The 18,607-nt window shown below is 35.5% G+C and overlaps 1 protein-coding gene across 1 annotated transcript in view; it reads right to left on the bottom strand.

The window, feature by feature from the left end:
* Positions 1–18,607, bottom strand: part of LOC134527526 (secretory carrier-associated membrane protein 1) — a 68,770-nt gene that overhangs the window by 39,815 nt on the left and 10,348 nt on the right. Inside the window, exon 3 of the mRNA XM_063360271.1 lies at positions 3,613–3,750. Coding sequence (XP_063216341.1) covers positions 3,613–3,750 — 138 coding nt within the window. The remainder of the gene's footprint in view (positions 1–3,612; positions 3,751–18,607) is intronic.

Genomic DNA, 18,607 nt, shown 5'->3' with positions numbered 1-18,607 from the left:
ATTTTGTTCCAGTGCAGACTTAAATACTTGAAGTTTTTTTTTCGAAATCCATCAACGAAACCCATCATCTCGAAAACAGTCTGATTTTTTCCCTGCAACTGAAAATTCAAAATATTCAGATGTTGGGTGATATCTGTGAAAAAAGCTAAATTTTTCAAGATATCAACATTCTTCAGTGCTTCCTGGATATCTGTTGAGTGTGGAACATTGTCACTCAAAAAGGAAAGTATTTCATTCCGCAGTTCAAAAATCTGACTAGGCACAGTTCTCGACAAAGCCATCTAACTTCCGTGTGTAATAACAAATCACCATAAGCACAATCCAATTCTTCTAAAAATGACAGAAATTTTCTGTGAGTTGAAGAACGGTTCCCCCTCTTATCAAATTGGTGATCTTGGCAACAGTAGCCATTGTGCCTGACACACTTACTGATTTGGCACACAATGCCTCCTGATGTATAATGCAATGCAGAGTTGGCAGGGTAGCTTGTTTTTGTTTTAAAAGTCCAACAAAGCCACATGATGTTCCAACCATTGCTTTAGCACCGTCTGTGACAACTGAAGATAGTTTCTCGTAACCTCCATGTTCTTCAACTGCATTGTTAACTTCCTTAAAAATATCTACACCTTTGGTTGTGTTATGCAAAGAACATACTTTTAATAGTTCTTCAGTAATAGTGAAATCTTTTTGGACGGCTCTCACAAAAATTAACAACTAACTAGTGTCTGTAACTTCTGTGCTTTCATCGAGAGCTAACGAAAAATACGAACAGTCAGAAATAGAACCTTTCAGGTTTGTCAGTATTTGATTGCTAATATCTTTAACTCTCCTAGTAACAGTTTGTTTTGACAGAGATACAGAATTAAACTCTTTTGCCACCTTACCTTTATTAAATGATTCTGCCATTCTTACTGCACAGTTTTTGATGAATTTTCCATCACTAAGTGGTTTTTTCGCTTTCGCTAGCTCGTAGCTAACAACGTACGAAGCTAAAAGACATGCTTCTTTGTTTCTTGACACACTGGTGAATACACTCATTTGCTGAGAAATTTGTTTTTTCAGTTGTTCAACAAGATGTTTTCTTGACTCGCCTGAACAATTTTCATATTTGTGTTGATGATATGATAAAAAGTGCCGTTTGAGATTGTATTCTTTTAATATAGCTAGCACTTGAAGGCAAACTAAACACTGGTTTCATGTCCTTATTAAGTATAAACAAATATTTTGTTTCCATTCTTCTTTGAAAACACGATTTTCACAGTCTACTTTCCTAAATTTGGAAAACATTTCACACTAACTACAACATCAAATAACTTGCAAAACGTAAACGTAAACAAGTACATAATCTGTGTGCCGCGAGTTACCGTGCTATTCTGATGCCATATGAGTCATGGTGCTGCGCTCTCTCGACATTCCAAATAAATACGTAAGGTCGCTGGCTCAACCGGTAAACCGCTACGCTTCTTTGTCACACGCAATATGTCAACCTCTCATATTTACTCGGCAGCTGTGTTCGATAAAAATATTAATTTGGTTGGAGCTATGACATTTGTATAGTTTGTAAGGAAATGTAAGCCAATGCAAAGCAGAATGAGTGTAGCAACGACTGTGTATTTGCCAGTATTTTAAATTAAAATTTTCCAGCTATTGTACAGCCGTTGCATAAGTCTGTTTTCGTCTCGACGGATAGTTTTTGCAGGCCACATAAAACGTTACCACGGGCCAGATCTGGCCCGCGGGCCGCCAGTTGGCCATCACTGATCTAGACAAACACTGTAACACTTGCCCCTCGAAGTAACACCTTAGTTTGATCCAGTAAAACAAGAGCGCCAAACAAAACAATGCTAATCAAATGTGTTCTTTTTCAAAAAATAGTATTTTAATTAAAACAATTTTGTTTTCCAAACAGGTAAGTAGGCTTGCTGACTACCATTTTAATCAAGCCCCTACTCCCGTTAAAATGAATTTACTGTACTAATATATATGACTAAATATTTTTTATGTACATTTAAATTATTGTTGAATTACATTTTGAGATCAAACAGTCTAAAATTAAATTTAAAAATTCACGAACCACATAAACAGGACTTGAGCATAACATTCCTAAGTAGGCGCAACCATCATTTCTGAGTGAATAATAATGTTATTGATACAGGAGATATATTTGCATTACAATAAGATTTAAAAAAGCATAAACTTAACATTTTATATTATTAGAAAGATTATTTAACCAGTATACATAATTTCCAACTACATGTTGTTTAACAACTACATTTCTGCCATGATTTGCCACTAGCGCATCCTAGTATGTGCAAAATAAACTAGCCCTGAAAGCTTCTGGTTTTTCTTTCCAAACCTGCTGCTAACATGCAGGATGGTGGAATTTAAAATTTTGCTGAACACTTGGGCATTGTTGGAAATAAATATGGAATGAAGGATTCGAATAGTTATTGAGGAAAGAGTAAAATATTGTTTGATACGTCACATTATTAATGAGTTGCATTACTAATTCAATGCATTGTATTTAATGCTACACAAGTGCGGTTGCCACTGTACGCTCACAAAATTAAAAAGTTAAAAATTATTTTTGTTTTTTATAATTTATAAAAGTGAAAAATGACATGGTTAACTCGCAAACAGGATAACCCGCCCCTGGATAATCGGGAGTCTACTGTATGCTCTATGGCATTACTAAAATATTAACCTGAAACATTTTAAAACACATATTATAACACTAAGTATATGTTTGCATATTTGTTTTTGCCTTAATGACTGAAATTAGTCTGTAAATACTTCCTAAAAACAAACCTTAATCTTACAGAGCTGATCCAACATTATTATATATATTATAATGTTATTAAAAAAGTAAAGAAAAAGTTTTTCCACTGATAAGAATTGAACCACATCCCTGAAGGTTTAAAAGCGCTCACTACTACAGAGCCTGTTTGGAATTCGCAAGTAGAATATGTACTATAATCATTGTAATGCCAGATTTCTTAGGTATTTGAAAACTTTTGATTACTTTTTATTATGACTATTTTAGTTTACCAAATATATTCCGGGGTAGTTTCAGTATCATTGTGTTTCCGTTGGCACAACAATACTTTTAGTATGTCCTCTAATGTTTAAAGAGATAATTTATGTCTTTTTAGTATGCCAAAATTTTAAAAACATTTCAAAATAGGAATAGGGGTAAAGGAGGCAGCAAAGTGTAGTGTGGAGGGAGACGCAGGGTTCTTACAAAAATCTGGTTGTATTTTCAAGGACTATTCAAAGGTTGTGTGGAAGTATAATATCATGGACCATAATAAGATGAGTCATGATTAAACGTTTAATTATGAGTTGGAATCAACTACACAACATTTTAAAATCAATAAATACAGTAGTTAATACAATCTATACATATATATATGTATGTGTGTTAAAAAAATAATTATGTGGGAAATACCTACATTACAGATGATCATGGTAATGTTTGTGAACACTCAGGACTCACTTCAGTACCTCATGCATGTGATTAGAACCTGACTCCACTACTGGCCACTCGTACAATGTCATGTTATTTGCAATCGTGGAACATTGTTGGACCCCTGAAGCAGGAACAGCCCTCACCTGGAGCTCGGCAGTGCTGATGTGCGACTGCAGTGCTGGCTGCTGGGCGCTGCGGGCGTAGGCGGGAGGCGGGGCCTCCTGGGTGGGCTGCATGATGGCGGGCTGGGCCGGCGGTGGCGGGTTGGCAGCTCCCCGCGCCTGCGAACCGACCCCTGCAGGGTGGACTAGCACGTCCTGGCAGAACCAGCCAACTCTTACAGTTCTGTTCGCAACTGCATGCATCCACAACTGCATGTAGCTTAGCCTGGCATCCTGCTACCATAGTTAAAAAAAATATAAGCACAAGTAACTTTATATTATTTATAAAGTTTCGTTGGATAAAAGAGAATGTACTAACCTTATTATTAACAGAATGGATCCCGTTTGATTGAATAATTATAGAGTAACATTTCATCAACATAAGGGTCATTAGAGATGGTGAGAGGTTTCGATGTAGATGAGAATGGAGCCTTAATGCAAACAACACTGTATTAAATTGATTATCAAATACACACATCCAGTACCTGCCTACTGCTGTATGAACTGGGTGTGTTTCAAGAAACGCCGCAGGGTAGCGCTTGTGTGCATTCAGCGGCTGCCCGGCATTCACAGCTGATCACCGGAAAATGTTTGACCTGAAATAGCGCAGGGGCAAGACCATCCTCATGCAGGCAGAAATAATAGGTTATGCGCAAGAACGGCATGCCGAACTCAAGTGTTATGAGAAGCTTTCGTTAACACAAAACTCCAGGAGCGCCGCTGCTCAACTAGTTTTGATGAACTAGTTTAATTTGTGGGGTCCAGCGATTTAGCAGCGAGCTGTTTAGTTTATGTGCAATTAAAATGTGCTCAGTCAAGTGTGACAACACTCACAGTTCCAGTTTTCAATTGTAATCAAAATTATTTGTGCTACAGTAATTTTATCATCCTGATAGCAGCCATAACATTTGGAATAAATAAATGTTGGCATTTATTCTCATTGACATTTGTATTTTCCTTCTGGGTATTGAACTCCTTTGTCTGTGCTAGTCGTTAACAAAGTTTGTTAAACCGGGATATCTGCAGTTGGGATTTCACGGATATTGCAACAGTTGATAAACTAATTTATCGTCAGATTTCCTTTGTTCTCAAAGTTTTTAATTTCAAGCTTTTCAATTCCCTGCTTTTCCCTCTTTTCATGAAATTTTTGGCAGTAATAGAATATTGCATCATGGTATTACTTAGACTGCCTCCTAACGGCGAAAACAAAAGTGTAGATGTAAAGGAATTCAGTTTTCTCTATCTTAGGGAAAAAACACACACTCTTCTACTGGCCTCAGTATGAGGCTTTTTAACTCCTCATGGATAAGGAATATTAAAAAATGTTTAAAAATCAACATGTCAAGAGGTTTGGTGGAAGAGTTTCCTGCTTTTAAAACTAATGAAAATAGGAGACAAGCATTTCATAATGGTGACACAATTATACTACTTAAAAGTGGAAGATCTAAACTCCTTCCTAGCAGTGTTGAACTGGGACAAGCTTCTGTAAAACAGCACCAATCTAAGATGTGTGATAGTGAAAACTAAATTATTCCTTGGTTAACCTTAATGAATACTGACAAAGAAGAAAATACAATAAAGCAGAGTTGGCCGGTTTAAATCACAATGGTAAAAACCACAGTTTTAACCAATATTTAAACCTAGTCTTTTTATTTAAAAAAAAAAAAATTAATTATGTATTTTTAAATAGAATAACTTAAAAAATTTTAACAAAAGGTCTGATTCCACTCTAATAGCAACAAAAGTTAGATCATTAATTTTTCTTCTTGTTATTTACAGGAACAAAAAATTATATACTAATCAAGATCTTATCATTTAAATTATCTGAAAAAATTGAAAATTACACTCAGATAAATACTCGTGTAAAATTTAATTAATTAGTGAATTGTAGACAGATGTGCACATTTGCTGGACCAGTTCTTTGATGTTATGACTTTTCTGGTTCAACATAAATGGCAGAAAGCGGGATGTTGTATGGCTTTCATTTGAACATGCTGAGAACCAAAATAACTAAAGTAATAAAAAAAGCTGATTTAAGCAACAAAAAAAAACCTGAATTAAACAAAAAAAAAACAGGTTATTTGGTTTAAAAAAAACTGATTTTTTCCAACCCTGCAATAAATGTAAACCTTATGGATATGGAGAAAACTATGAATGATGGTGGTGAAACATAGCACAAAAAATATCTAGCCCCAAGAAATTCACACATTAGACTGAATTCACCGATCTCTGTAATTTGAAAACTTTTGGATTGTCAGAGTTCATTGAAATGTAGTCAAAGCTCTTTTTACCACTCCACTTAGAAGATGTGTGATGTCCAAGTATCAAAAATGATGGTACGTGTAAAGTACAATAAAAATTATTATTTTAAACACTGCAGAAATACATAAGGAGATGCAAATAGCAGTTCCAGCTAAATATCAGGTGATCCCAGATCAACTATTGGCAGGGTCAAACCTCGATTCTCACAAGTGGTAAATGTTGCAGGCATTGAAGTGTACCAGTGGGTTTTCAGGGGCAATGATGTTTCCCACATACCTTACATCACTGTTCCATTACACACTGCTTCACCCCTCATTGTCTAATGAGCTTGATGTTGAACCCTATTCTCTCCATGTTGAGAGCCACACTTAAAAAAGGATGTAACAGTCACAGCTCAGTTTGTAGTTGTAGACTGCTACTCACATGACTTGGGTAACATCCATCACTTACGTGGCTAACATACATGACTAATGACTGCACTATCTCTGCCACAACTAGCCAAACAGCACTTGGTAGAGATTAGAAGAATCAAAACTACAAACACAAAACATTGTTCTTTGGTGGTAATTATCTAATGAAACCTCAAGTCTAATAATGCATTTGTTTACTTCCAGACATTTTTATGATCCTCCTGTAAAATGGCAAAGCTATAATTGTATTACTGCATTACTCAAGACAGAATAATTTACCCTAATTGAATACATGTAACAAGATGTTTGCATGTGGATGTTATAAGTCATTGATAAGATGAGTTATTTAATGTTTCTTCACACTCCGTAGTACTAGTGATTTATTTCATTAGCGTAATAGGCTATAATGTTTCTGAGGCTAGATTTTCACACGTTGCTGATTCTTGCAAACACAAAGTTTCACTGATTTAGGTCAGCTACATTAATAAAACTATTTTATATAATGATTGTATGATTAATAAAGCTGACCTGAACTAACCAACCATTCACACTTTTTTTTTACAGTATTTTAAATGCAGCTAACCTAACCGACCATACACAAACTTATTCACAGTCATTTACATTTAGCTAACCTTATCAACCTAAAATACCACTAAAACTTTAAAATATTGGTGGAGCACTTAAAATGTTACACTACCATTTTTACATGATGTTTAAAAAACAAAGCCAGAAAGTAGGAAATTGTGTTTTTTTTTTCCTTCTAATAATTACAGTTTTTGTTTATGAAGTTAACAAACACCTGTGAAAACAATAGCTTCTCTTTTCAAGAAAAACTTTATATGTGTTTGATACTTTTTGCTAAGCTTGAATAGTAGCCAGCTGCTATTACACTCAAGTCTGGTGGCTCCTAGGGGAAGGTGGGCTAACTGGAAACAGCGGGTAATGGTAGCACATTAACATCTGGCTAAAGAGATGCACGCGGGTGCATTGACACAATTATGCGGCAAAAGGTGTAACTTCATTCTAGTTCAGTAGCAATGGCGTGCAGCTGAAGTTGTCAGATATTCGTGTTTTTTTTTTTTAAATTGAAGATTTTTTTTCCTGTGTTTATTGCATTCGAGGTAAGATAAAAACATGCACTATTGTAGAACTTTAGATATTTATAAATAATTAGTGTTTTTTTTGCTATAACTTAACGTGGTAAGCACTTGTACTTCGTGATCGTTTCAACTGTGACTGTCATTTACTAACATGGCATACCAATATACTAATATTCCATCTGTTTTTAGAATGGTTGGAGCACTTTGTAACCAACGCTCAATCTTCAAAAGAGCATCCTACACTTTCAGCTTATAACTTATGTAGAGACAATGGCATAGTAGCTATTTCCTTCCCTCTTGCCTCACACTAGTCACCGAATGCAGTCACTGGACCTGACTTTTTTGGCCTCTCAAAAACTGCATACAAAACAGGATGTTCTTTATTTTTAAAAACCAATGAGTTTCAAAGAATATCCAAAGATGTCCCTATTAAAGACTGGATATGAAAAAGTAGCAGGTATCAATCAACAAAGCTGTTTCTTGTTTTGCAAACCAGGAACTTAGCCTTTCAATGACAAGAGTTTTTAAAGAAGACGACTGTCTGAGTTATTAGATGCCGCTCCAACAGTCGTGGAAACAGAATCTAATGGCTATGGTGAAAATTTACTTGCCACAGTTCCCCAGGAAAATTTACATACTGATGGGGCTCAAGAGGCAAGTGTTATAAAGGACCGTTGCATGTTCATGTCACAGAAATTTCCCCATTTCCAAAGCCGTCAACATAAAGAACTATAGGGACCAGAAAGGAGCCGAGAAAAAAACCACACTTGGAAATTCTAACAGACACTCCAAGAAAAATGATGCTAGATGAACTGAACAGGAAAAATAAATCAAAAACACAAGCTCAACATGATATAGGGAAGCCCAAAAAATGAAAAAGAAAGCAAAGAAAAATATTATTAACAATACGCCATTTATTCTAGCAAAGACGAAGGAAATACAAAAGACCTGTGTCAATATGGCCTTGAATATTTGGATATTTTGGCTTTATCTCTACCACAAAAAAAAATGGCACTAAAGAGATCTGAATATTTTGTGGAGAGTTTGGTAAGGACAGAGAACTGTGGTACCGTTGTGGTAGGTGTTTGAGATGGGTCCAAATAATCACTTTAATTTTCAATACGGATTTTGTCAAGCAAATAGATAATTATTTCAATAACTTTAATACTGAAATAGGCCACATCCTTTTCATGTAAACAATTTAAATGAGTTATTTTGATGAAAAATTTTATTTTCCCCTATATTTGCAACTATGGTGAGTCATAATGTAATCTTGTGTTAGCTCACCCTAGTTATACATTTACAACGTAAATAATAAGTAATATACATTCTCAACTATATATATAATATCATCCAAGTATATCAAATTTTTACGATCACTTAAGTTCAAGCTTGATTTACAGGCTATGAAAAATTAAAATTGGTAGATAAAATCAAGTCATGAATGTATTTAATTTGATAAGAAAATAATTACATCCTTTCAATGATTCATGCAATATGGAATTTTGATTTAATGCAGTTTTTTTGGACATACGCCATTGCAGTTTTGCACTGTTTGTCATGGAAAAATTCTGAAACTAAAAAAAGAGAAGATAAATAATTTCAGAAACAAGACAAGACTAAATCAGCAGATGTTGGACAAACGGAACCAACAATGAAACTAAACAAGTATTATGGACAACACCACGACGACAGCTGACAAAAAATGTTCAACCTCTAAATACCAGACAGCACAAGAATTCCCTTGAAGGAACTTAGCCATGAAAAATAAAATAACAATACAGATGAACACAGTGGGCTAACGAGACATTAAAAACAGGCCGCCAACAAACCTGGACAACACACAAACAAATAAACACAACGATGAAGATAAACAAGTACTATAGACAACACACACAAGAAGTACTAAACACATCAAACACTCCACTTAAAATCTGGCTTCATTATGTTGACACTTTCCTTATTTGGCATCATGGCCCCGAAAAATTAGAAGAGTTTGCCCAGTTCCTCAATTCTCTCAGGCATTCTTCTATACAGTTCATATATGAAATGGAAAACAAAGGGAAACTTCTTTTCTAGATGTCCTAGCTTCCAGGGAAAACTGGTACACTAAAGTGTACAGGAAACCAACTCATACAGGCCAATACCTTTATTTCAATCCCAAACATCCAAAAAGCACCAAAACTGGCATAATACACACTTTTATCAACTGAGCTGAAGTTATTTTTTCCAACAAGAAATCAGTTGCTAATGAACAAAATCACTTACAGCATGAACTTCTAGAAATGGCTACCCACCTGACATTAAAACAGCACATGAGATCAAACAAATCCCAAATCACTCAACAAAAAAATACAGATATATCAAGTGGCACATTAATTATTTCCTATGATTGTGGTCTCTCTGAAAAAATAAGACCTTTGGGAAATAAACACAGACTAAGAACAGTTTTATTTCAAATTCCACTATCAAAATCATGGTTCCTAATGTAAAACCAGCCATAGATAAGTTTCTATGTCAGAATTGTGTGTTATCAGATCCCCTGCGAATGTGGTTTCATGTACGTAGGGGAAACTGGCAGTGCCCTTTCAACATGCATTAAGGAGCACAAAAATAACATAAAGAAGAGTGAAACACAAAAATCTAAACTTGCCAAATGTGCCTGGGACAATAGCCATAGAATACTGTGGGATAATGCTGCACCACTCATACAGGAACACCCAATTAAAAAGGAACTTAAGGAATCAGCATTTATTGTCAGCAATAGCAATATTATCCGTCAACAAAGCATTTAATTAAAAAATATATATGGATACCTTTAACTAAAAAAGAAACCAATTTACTATACAACTCAGTTGCAAACCAACAACCCTCACCACAATACATCAGCCAATAATATCACCCCTTTCGTACGTGACCAATCAGGATAGCCCTCACCTGCCATTGGCTGTGCAAGGAGAGGAGCTCTTACATATATAAACCCATGGTTTTCCAGTTTCCAATATCAGACTGTTTGTGCCTGATGACAGGAACAGATGTCAGTTCCTAAAACATCGCAAGTGTTGTCATTGGAAACCTGTGTTGGTCAGTGCTATCGTCGTGGTGTTGTCCATATTACTTGTTTAGTTTCATTGTAAGTTCCATTTGTCCATCATATGATTCTGGTTTTTTTTTTCAGTTTTGGAATATTTCATGACAGTGCAAAACTGCAATGGCGTATGTCCAAAAAACTGCATTAAATTAAAAGAAAAGTATTAGGTCTCTAGTGTAATTATAAATATGTATTTGGTTATTTAGGTACATTATCAAGTTAAAAAAAAAAAACTATATTACCTTGCAGGGAATGTTCGGAAAATTTTTATGTACCAGAAATGACATAGGGGTAATAGTACGTAACAAAGTCAGTGTGTACGATTACCCACTCAAGTTAGATAATTGTAAGCAAAATTTATTTTAATAATTAAGGAAATAAAACACATTTCCCTCTAAACAAAGTACTTATAAGGTAAGTGTACCGGTACTCATCACTGCTCCAATGGTCGTCACTAGCAACTTCAAATGTAAATAATAGAGAAGTAGCTCAATATATTGACAACTTAAATATTGACAAAAATTTGGTCGACTTCCTAGCTGAAATTACCACAATAGTTTTCAGAACGCACCCTATTTTCAATCAAAAAAGTCCGTGCATAAAAAGTTGGTAGAGCAGTGAAGATAAATAGGGGAATTCCTATACTAAAACACTAAGGAGGTAAGCGCAGACCTGCCAACATTTAAATTTAAAAAATCATGAGATCCTCGATAAAAATTTTCAGGCCCACAAATACATGTTAGATATAAAAATCAACAAATGAGATCTTTAAATTTAAATGACATACCTGTACATATGGTACATGGTCTCTGCTTCAAAATTTACTTCAACAAATTATAGGTTGCAGATTTTGCAGCCTTCAAAAATTTTTCATTGAAGAGTTGTTCGTAACACACGCCCTCTTGTGCAGTTTTTACTTTAAGTAATGTTTCAAGCGATTTTTCCTACAATGACGATCTGAATTGGGGTTTTGTCTTCTTCACCTGGCTGAAGATCCTCTCACACTCGGTGTTACTATGAGGAATGGATAAAATACCTAGCATAAGTTGAGCTAACTTGTCATACTTCCAACTCCCATCTGTAGTCTTCATCTGTCCAATCAATGACCACTTAAGAGTCAATTCTTTCCTGCTTCAATATTTCCTTACGAATATCTTCTATTTGAAATTAAGAAAATTGTGACTCCAATCATCAATTGCAGCATCTATATCTAGTCCTTCCATAATAATAATATGTATTTGGAAATTTATCAACAAAACGTCTTGCACTAGAAAATAATGCATAGTTTATGGTTTCAATTCATGCTACTTCTGCATGAGCTAGAAATGTACTTTTTAAAGGAAATTTGTATACTATGTAGTCACATGCAGCCACATAATACTGCCTAATTGAATTGTAAAACAATTTTCCCTGTTCAACACTCAAGCCACTCACAAATTTAAATGCCGCACTACCAATAACCAAATCATTATCCTTTTTTTGATTATCATGAGTGTGATAATCAATCTCCAAATGAGAAGTAGATGATTTTACTACATCAGCACACACAAATTTTGACATCAAGTTTCGCAACAGGTCGTAAAGTGTGGATTTCAGTTTCTGAATCTGAGGTTCTTGCGACTGTAGTAGTACATTGGTCTTGTCGAACATAGGGATTACATTTAAGAGAAACATGCAAAATGCCTTGTTTAAATCACTAGATAAAAACATGAATAGCCCTTCTTCTCTAGTAAGTTGGGATGACATAGGTCTACCTTTATCTGCTGGTACCTGAGGAACTGATGTTTTCATTTTAGGTCTGTGTGTTAACTTGATTTTCTTTGAGCTGGTCACATCCATTTTAGAACTGCGCTTCTTTGAACTGTCAGGTTTAGAAGCTATTTTACTGGGAAAAATGAACTTGGATTTTTTTTTTTTTTTTTAATTTATAATTAGAAGACACTGCATGGCTACTGTTTGTACTACCACTACTTTCTGTGTTTGTGGCACTGGACAAAACTGTGAGGTTACTTTGACTACCTTGATGAGATGGAATTGAACATTCACCTATTTTTCAAACTAGTTTGGGGATTTTGTAGCTCTGAAGTGTGCTCCTGCTTTCATCTGCAAATTCAGTCAGACATTCTACCAAAAAAAAAAAACTAGTTAATGGCTGCCATTGTTATACCAACCTTGTGAAGCATTTTCCTAACGAAAGCCATCGTTTGAGCCACATGTTTGAGGACTTTCCTAGTGTCTACGTCATACAGCATCTTAAAATCTTTTAGCTTTTCTTTCCTATTTACACTCTTTTCCAAGTAGTAAAATATATCAATCAAAATGTCATCCACTTTAGATGGAAGACAAGCAGCAGCTTTTTCAGCACATAAGTTTATCAAATGACATGGACAACCAACAGCAATCAAATTTTTGATTTTACTTTTCATAACAGCAGATGTCCCATCATCACTGGCGCATTGTCAGCGCTTAACGCTAAACAGTTTGAAAACGGGATGTGGTTTTCTTTAAAGGTATCAAGTAAAAGATTACCAATATTTACTCCTATTGAGTCACCTTTGAGAACTGGTACTGCCAAGAGCCTATTTTGAATTTCGAGCTTGTCTTTACTGTGGAAAGTAACCACAATGGGGTAAAGTTTCCAATCACTTTCATTACTACCATCGGTTGCAATGAAAAATGGTGTATTACGTAACACAGATACAAGTTTCTCACGCGAGCTTTGATCCATTTGTCCCAATATTGCTGCAGATTTGGTCCTCGCACAGCCGTATTTTTTTGGCAATGTCACTATCGGGAAACATCTTTCTAAAAAGCGGCCATGCATGATCACTAAACGACAGCGCTAAATTATGTTCAACTAAAAAAGATGTAAAATAACATTCTGCTCGTGTAACACTATTATCACTGTTCACAGCAAAATTTAGTTTTTTATTGGAAGCAATACACTTCACGTGTTCGTTGCGTTTTTTTGTAGCGACATGTTTCACAATGTCTCCTCTTCCACTATGCGAGATAGAAAAATCAGCACGGCACATGCTACAAAACGCGAAATTGCTTCCTTTACGTGACTCGAGTATTGATGGAACCTCGTTACTGTAAGCTTTCATAAAACTTGTTTTGTAACTTTTACAAACAGTTCTATCAGACATGTTCACGTTGCTCTAGACGAACAAACACCGCCGCCATTTGCCAAACAACAAAGGGAGCAGCGCAAGACGCAAACGTTGGTGGTCAGAGCCAGGCCGAGTATTAAGTTAACCTAATTTTTTTTTATTTTCATTCGGACAGTACCAAATTAGAAATTGTGATCACCTTCGTCGGCGTTTGACTCGTAGCGAAATTCGTTTTCGCTGGGTGCGGTCATGTTTAAGGCCGCACTAATTTTGTGTACTTGCAGTAAAAGATTACTGAAGGACGTTATGTTTCGTTAAATCACATCGCGCAAACTGTGAGCATTTTTCGACGGGCAGATGTACGTGTTGAACGAGTGAGAAAAACTGTGAAAATGATTGGATTCGTCTATGCATTCTAGTTTGAAAAATAAAACAACAAAATTTGCAATCGGCGTTGAACCTCTGTTTATTTTTGTATGTGACGAACCGTTACAAGAGCATGAGCTCGGCACGGCCCGGCCGAAGGCGAAACGTAACTGTGTAAAATATCAGCAACAGGTTCAAATATAACAATACTGTTTCAGTTAACACAAATAAATCATAGTATTTACATAGCTGAACCTCAAAATAAATGCAACCTTAACATCTTATTCACAGTTGCGTTGCCACTAATATTCCCCCTTGCTGATGCAATATAATTATGTAGTTAAAAAAATCTTGAGGCCCCGAAAAATCGTGAGGAAACACTATTTTGGCGTGAGGGCGTGAGATGGACCTTAAAATCGTGAGCCTGACGCCAAAATCGTGAGAGTTGGCAGGTCTGTAAGTGCACATTTTTACTTCTAATTATGTAATTTTTCATGTTTATTTGTGATGTTTTGTGCTAAATGTGCTGGTTAAATGTTCTTGAAGAGGTGAAAGTGTTTATTTAAAAAAATTCATTTTCTTTGTATAATTTAGTTTGGGTGACGAAAACTGGATCAATAAAATCCTTGTATTGCTAGTGTTCGTCATACCTGACGAGCACTGGTAAATTTGATATTTTATTTAAAGTTGTGCTAAGTTACACCCTAGAGTTCTTAAATAATATTGGTTCTTTGTTGTTGATAGGCAAAGTACATTATTATGATCAGATCCAGTAGTCGTCACCTATGACGACTTCCGATGCATGTGTATGACGACTTCCGATGCATGTGTATGACGTCTTCTGGGTCAGAAATTACTTTACTTTATTGATTGCAGAAATTGTGTAGGCATTGTTGTTTACATTAATTTAGGGGTCATTTGATTTATATTTTGACATTAATAAGTAAATTCAAACATTATAATGTGTCTCATTCTTTAATTACAGGGCAAAATACCAAAACGGAAAATACTGTTGTATGAAGAGTCAGCCATGGAAGCTGCTCTTAAAGATGTAGCGAATGGTAAGAGTATAAAACGAGCAGCGGAAACACATTGTTCGATAAACACAAAGGCAAATCGCCCTTGGGTAGGAAGATGGGACCAGATTCATTTTTAACAAAAGAGGAAGAGGGTTTGTTAGTGGAATGGGCAGTTACACTTGCTAGGTTGCTAAAGCAGGTTTTCCTATCACAAGAGAGGACTTGCAGAACAGTGTTCAGCAACTAGTGAAGGAACTGAAACGACTTTCCTTTTGAAGGAGGCCGCCCAGGAAGGAAATGGTGTGATTCTTTTATCAAAAGAATACCCTCTCATTACGAACGCACCAAAATTTAACAGCAAGTCGGGCGAGTGTTTCCCTTGAAAATATAAAGGCTTGGTTTCAGGAGGTTGACAGTTATGTGAATGAAAATGGGCTGCAATCATCATTGTTAGACCCAAACAGAATTTTTAATGCAGATGAGACAGCATTTTTTCTAAATCCAAAAGTCAGCAAGGTTTTGACTCAAAAGGGTGACAAAAGTATCTACCAGCAAGTAAATACAGACGAGAAAGAATGCCTCACCGTTTTGATCACCGAAAATGCAGCAGGAAAAGTATGTCCACCTCTAGTTTGTTTCAAGTATGAATGTCTTCCTCAAGACATTGTTTCCTCAATGCCTGCACATTGGGGCATTGGGAAATCTCCCAATGGATGGATGACGGGAGAGGTGTTTTTTGAATACATGAGCAACATATTTTACCCATGGCTGGTAGAGGAAAATATTGTTTTGCCAGTTTTATTTTTCATTGATGGACACTCATCGCACCTGATTCTACACACTAGTAAATTTTTTGCAGAACACGGTATTGTTTGTGTAGCATTATTGCCCAATTCCACACACATTCTTCAACCAATGGATGTTGATGTGTTTAAACATCAGTTTAAAGAAACTGAAGATGTCTGGCTTGGGGAGATTGAGGATACTTTCTTATTCCAATTTTGGAAGTATCTAAAAAATCTTACGAACGAAGATGACCAGCAAAATACCACTTCCAACACACCACCACTTGAAGATCGCATAGCAGCAGGAAGTTCACTTCTTTCTTTGACACTTGGTGCTCAGACAGTCACATCTGATAATGTACCTGATCCTTCAGTCTCACCAATGCATAATGATCAGGCAACCACACCTTTTATTTCACCAGGTCTTTCAGCCTTGCCAGAACATGTTGAAAAGGCAGCTACCAAAACCTAATGAGTCTTCTTCTTCAGTGTTACCATTACAGGTTGATCAGACAGTTGTAACAATTGTTGCTGAACCTGGTCCTTCAATATCATCAGTAAATATTGATCAGGCAGTCAAAACATCTGTCGATGTACCTGGCCCTTCTGTTTCCTCAGGTCCATTGCCTGCTGTGACTCCAAGTGGGAAGATAATCCCCTCTCCTTTCAAGCGCTCTTTATTTGGGCCTGGGCCTCAACATAAGAAAAGTAAAAGAGCACCAAGAGAAAAAATCCCGACAGTGGCAAGTTAAAAACTATAGCAAGAACATTATATGCGAAAAGAAGAAAAAAAGGACGCACAACAAAAAAAGGAAGAGAGGATTGCTGAAAGAAATCGGAAGAAGATGGAAAAAGTTATGATGGCCGCTACAGCTCAGGCTCAGAGATCATCCCAACATGACATCATCAGATGATGATCCTCCATGTCTAGAATCATCAGGCGAGTGCAGCAAATCCAGTGAAGATGGCATTTTTGATGTTCAAGAGCCAAACAAAGATAACTTGCGACCAGGATTCTTTGCCCTCATCACATTTCAGGAAGTGAAAAGTAAAGTAACTAAATACAGATATGTATGCATCATACAAAAGGTAGAAGGAACTGAACTTCAAGTAATGGGTATGAAGTCTACAGATAGTTCCAAAAAGACTTTTGTAGCAAAAGATGATGTCTCGTACATTAATGTGTGCCAAGTTCACGGTATTCTACCCTCACCACTAATGGTGCAGCAAAGAGCCAGAATGAGGTACATTTTCGGTGATCCCGTTGATGTGTTTGAAATGTGACAATTGATTCACTATAAGATATTTCTGGATTTTTGTGCTAAGTTTTCAGGTGTGTTTTAAATGACATTCTTTTTTTTTAGTAACAATCTAAAATCAGCTGTAAATTGCTTTAATTGTAATGTAAATAACTACTGTAAGAAGTTTCTAGATTTTTGTGCTGAGATATAAGTTGTGCTTAAAGTGTTTTTTTTTTTCCATACAATATCCATCTAAAACAGTTGAATTTATTTTCTCTCTTTAATTATACTGTTTGGGTAAAAACAAAAAAGACGACCCTAAAATTATATATTATTGTTGGAGAAACTATTATTTTGTTTGAATAAGTGATTGTTTTCTAATGTTTTCTAAAGTCATTGTAATATTACAAATGTAAATTTTACGAACTTTTGATATATATGTGTGTGTGTGTGTGTGTGTGTGTTTGTGTGTATATATATATATATATAGGGTAAGTGGGGGGAATTGGGTGGGTGGGGTAATTGGGTGGTAAAATATTAAATTATTTTAACACCTGTATGGGATTGTCATGCTAATGATTATAATTACATCTTTAGATAGTAAATTTTTTGGTACAACACACAATTATTCCAGGTTTTTTTATTTAAACACATTTAAATGGAAAATTAAATTTTAGCCACCTCCGTAAAGCCACAATTCTCAAACTGAATTTGAACTTTATCCAGGTGGACTATTAAGAACACCAATTTTCATGTTTGTGGAAACAAGTTTTATTTTTACTATGAAATGAATGTATATATACAAAGGAATATGTAGCATATTTTGATCTATGCATTTAAAAAAATTTTAAGGAGGAGGAGAAACAATTACCTCCCAATTACCCCCATGTGGGAAATTGGGAGGTAAATTTTATATAGTTTTATTTTAATTTTGATATTATTTTATGTTTAAATATGTACTACTAGTACTGGTTTGGTAATATTATCCTCTGCAAATCTATACTTTGTATGATTAATTATACCACCCAATTACCCCCAAAAGGGAAATTTGGTGGTTACTACACAGTTGGTAGTAGGTATTGTATGGTTATTATTCAAATGTTTCCCATAATTTAAGGTTATGTTTATATCTCAATTAATTATGTTTACAGGTGCAATGGTGTGAGAGAGTTGTATTATTGTGATTATTGAGTGTAGGAGTGAGTTTTGTGGCAGATCAAACAATTTAAAAAATTCCTAGGAACTATAAGAGAAAAACTGAACCTAAATATGATCTAAACAAATTTAAGTGTGCAATGGAAAGTATAGAAAAAGGTGAACCTATTTATAGTGTTTCAAAATGCTTTGGTATACCAGAGAGTACTTTAAGAAATCGGATTCAGCGAAAAACCAAGCCTGATGTTCAAGGAGCTGGACGCAAACAACTTATTCCTAAAAAAATAGAGCAAGATATTGCTACTCATATTAAATATCTGTGTGATTTACAGCAACCACTTACTAGGGCAGAGATAACATGTATTGTGCAAGAATATTTTGAAACTAGAAAACAACCAAATCCGTTTTCCAAAACGAACAAAGCCCCTGGTAGGG

The sequence above is a fragment of the Bacillus rossius genome, chromosome 1, assembly GCF_032445375.1.
Source record: "Bacillus rossius redtenbacheri isolate Brsri chromosome 1, Brsri_v3, whole genome shotgun sequence".
NCBI classification, from domain to species: domain Eukaryota; kingdom Metazoa; phylum Arthropoda; class Insecta; order Phasmatodea; family Bacillidae; genus Bacillus; species Bacillus rossius.
The sequence above is the reverse complement of the archived record's forward strand: the minus strand, read 5'-3'. Positions and strand labels throughout refer to the sequence as shown.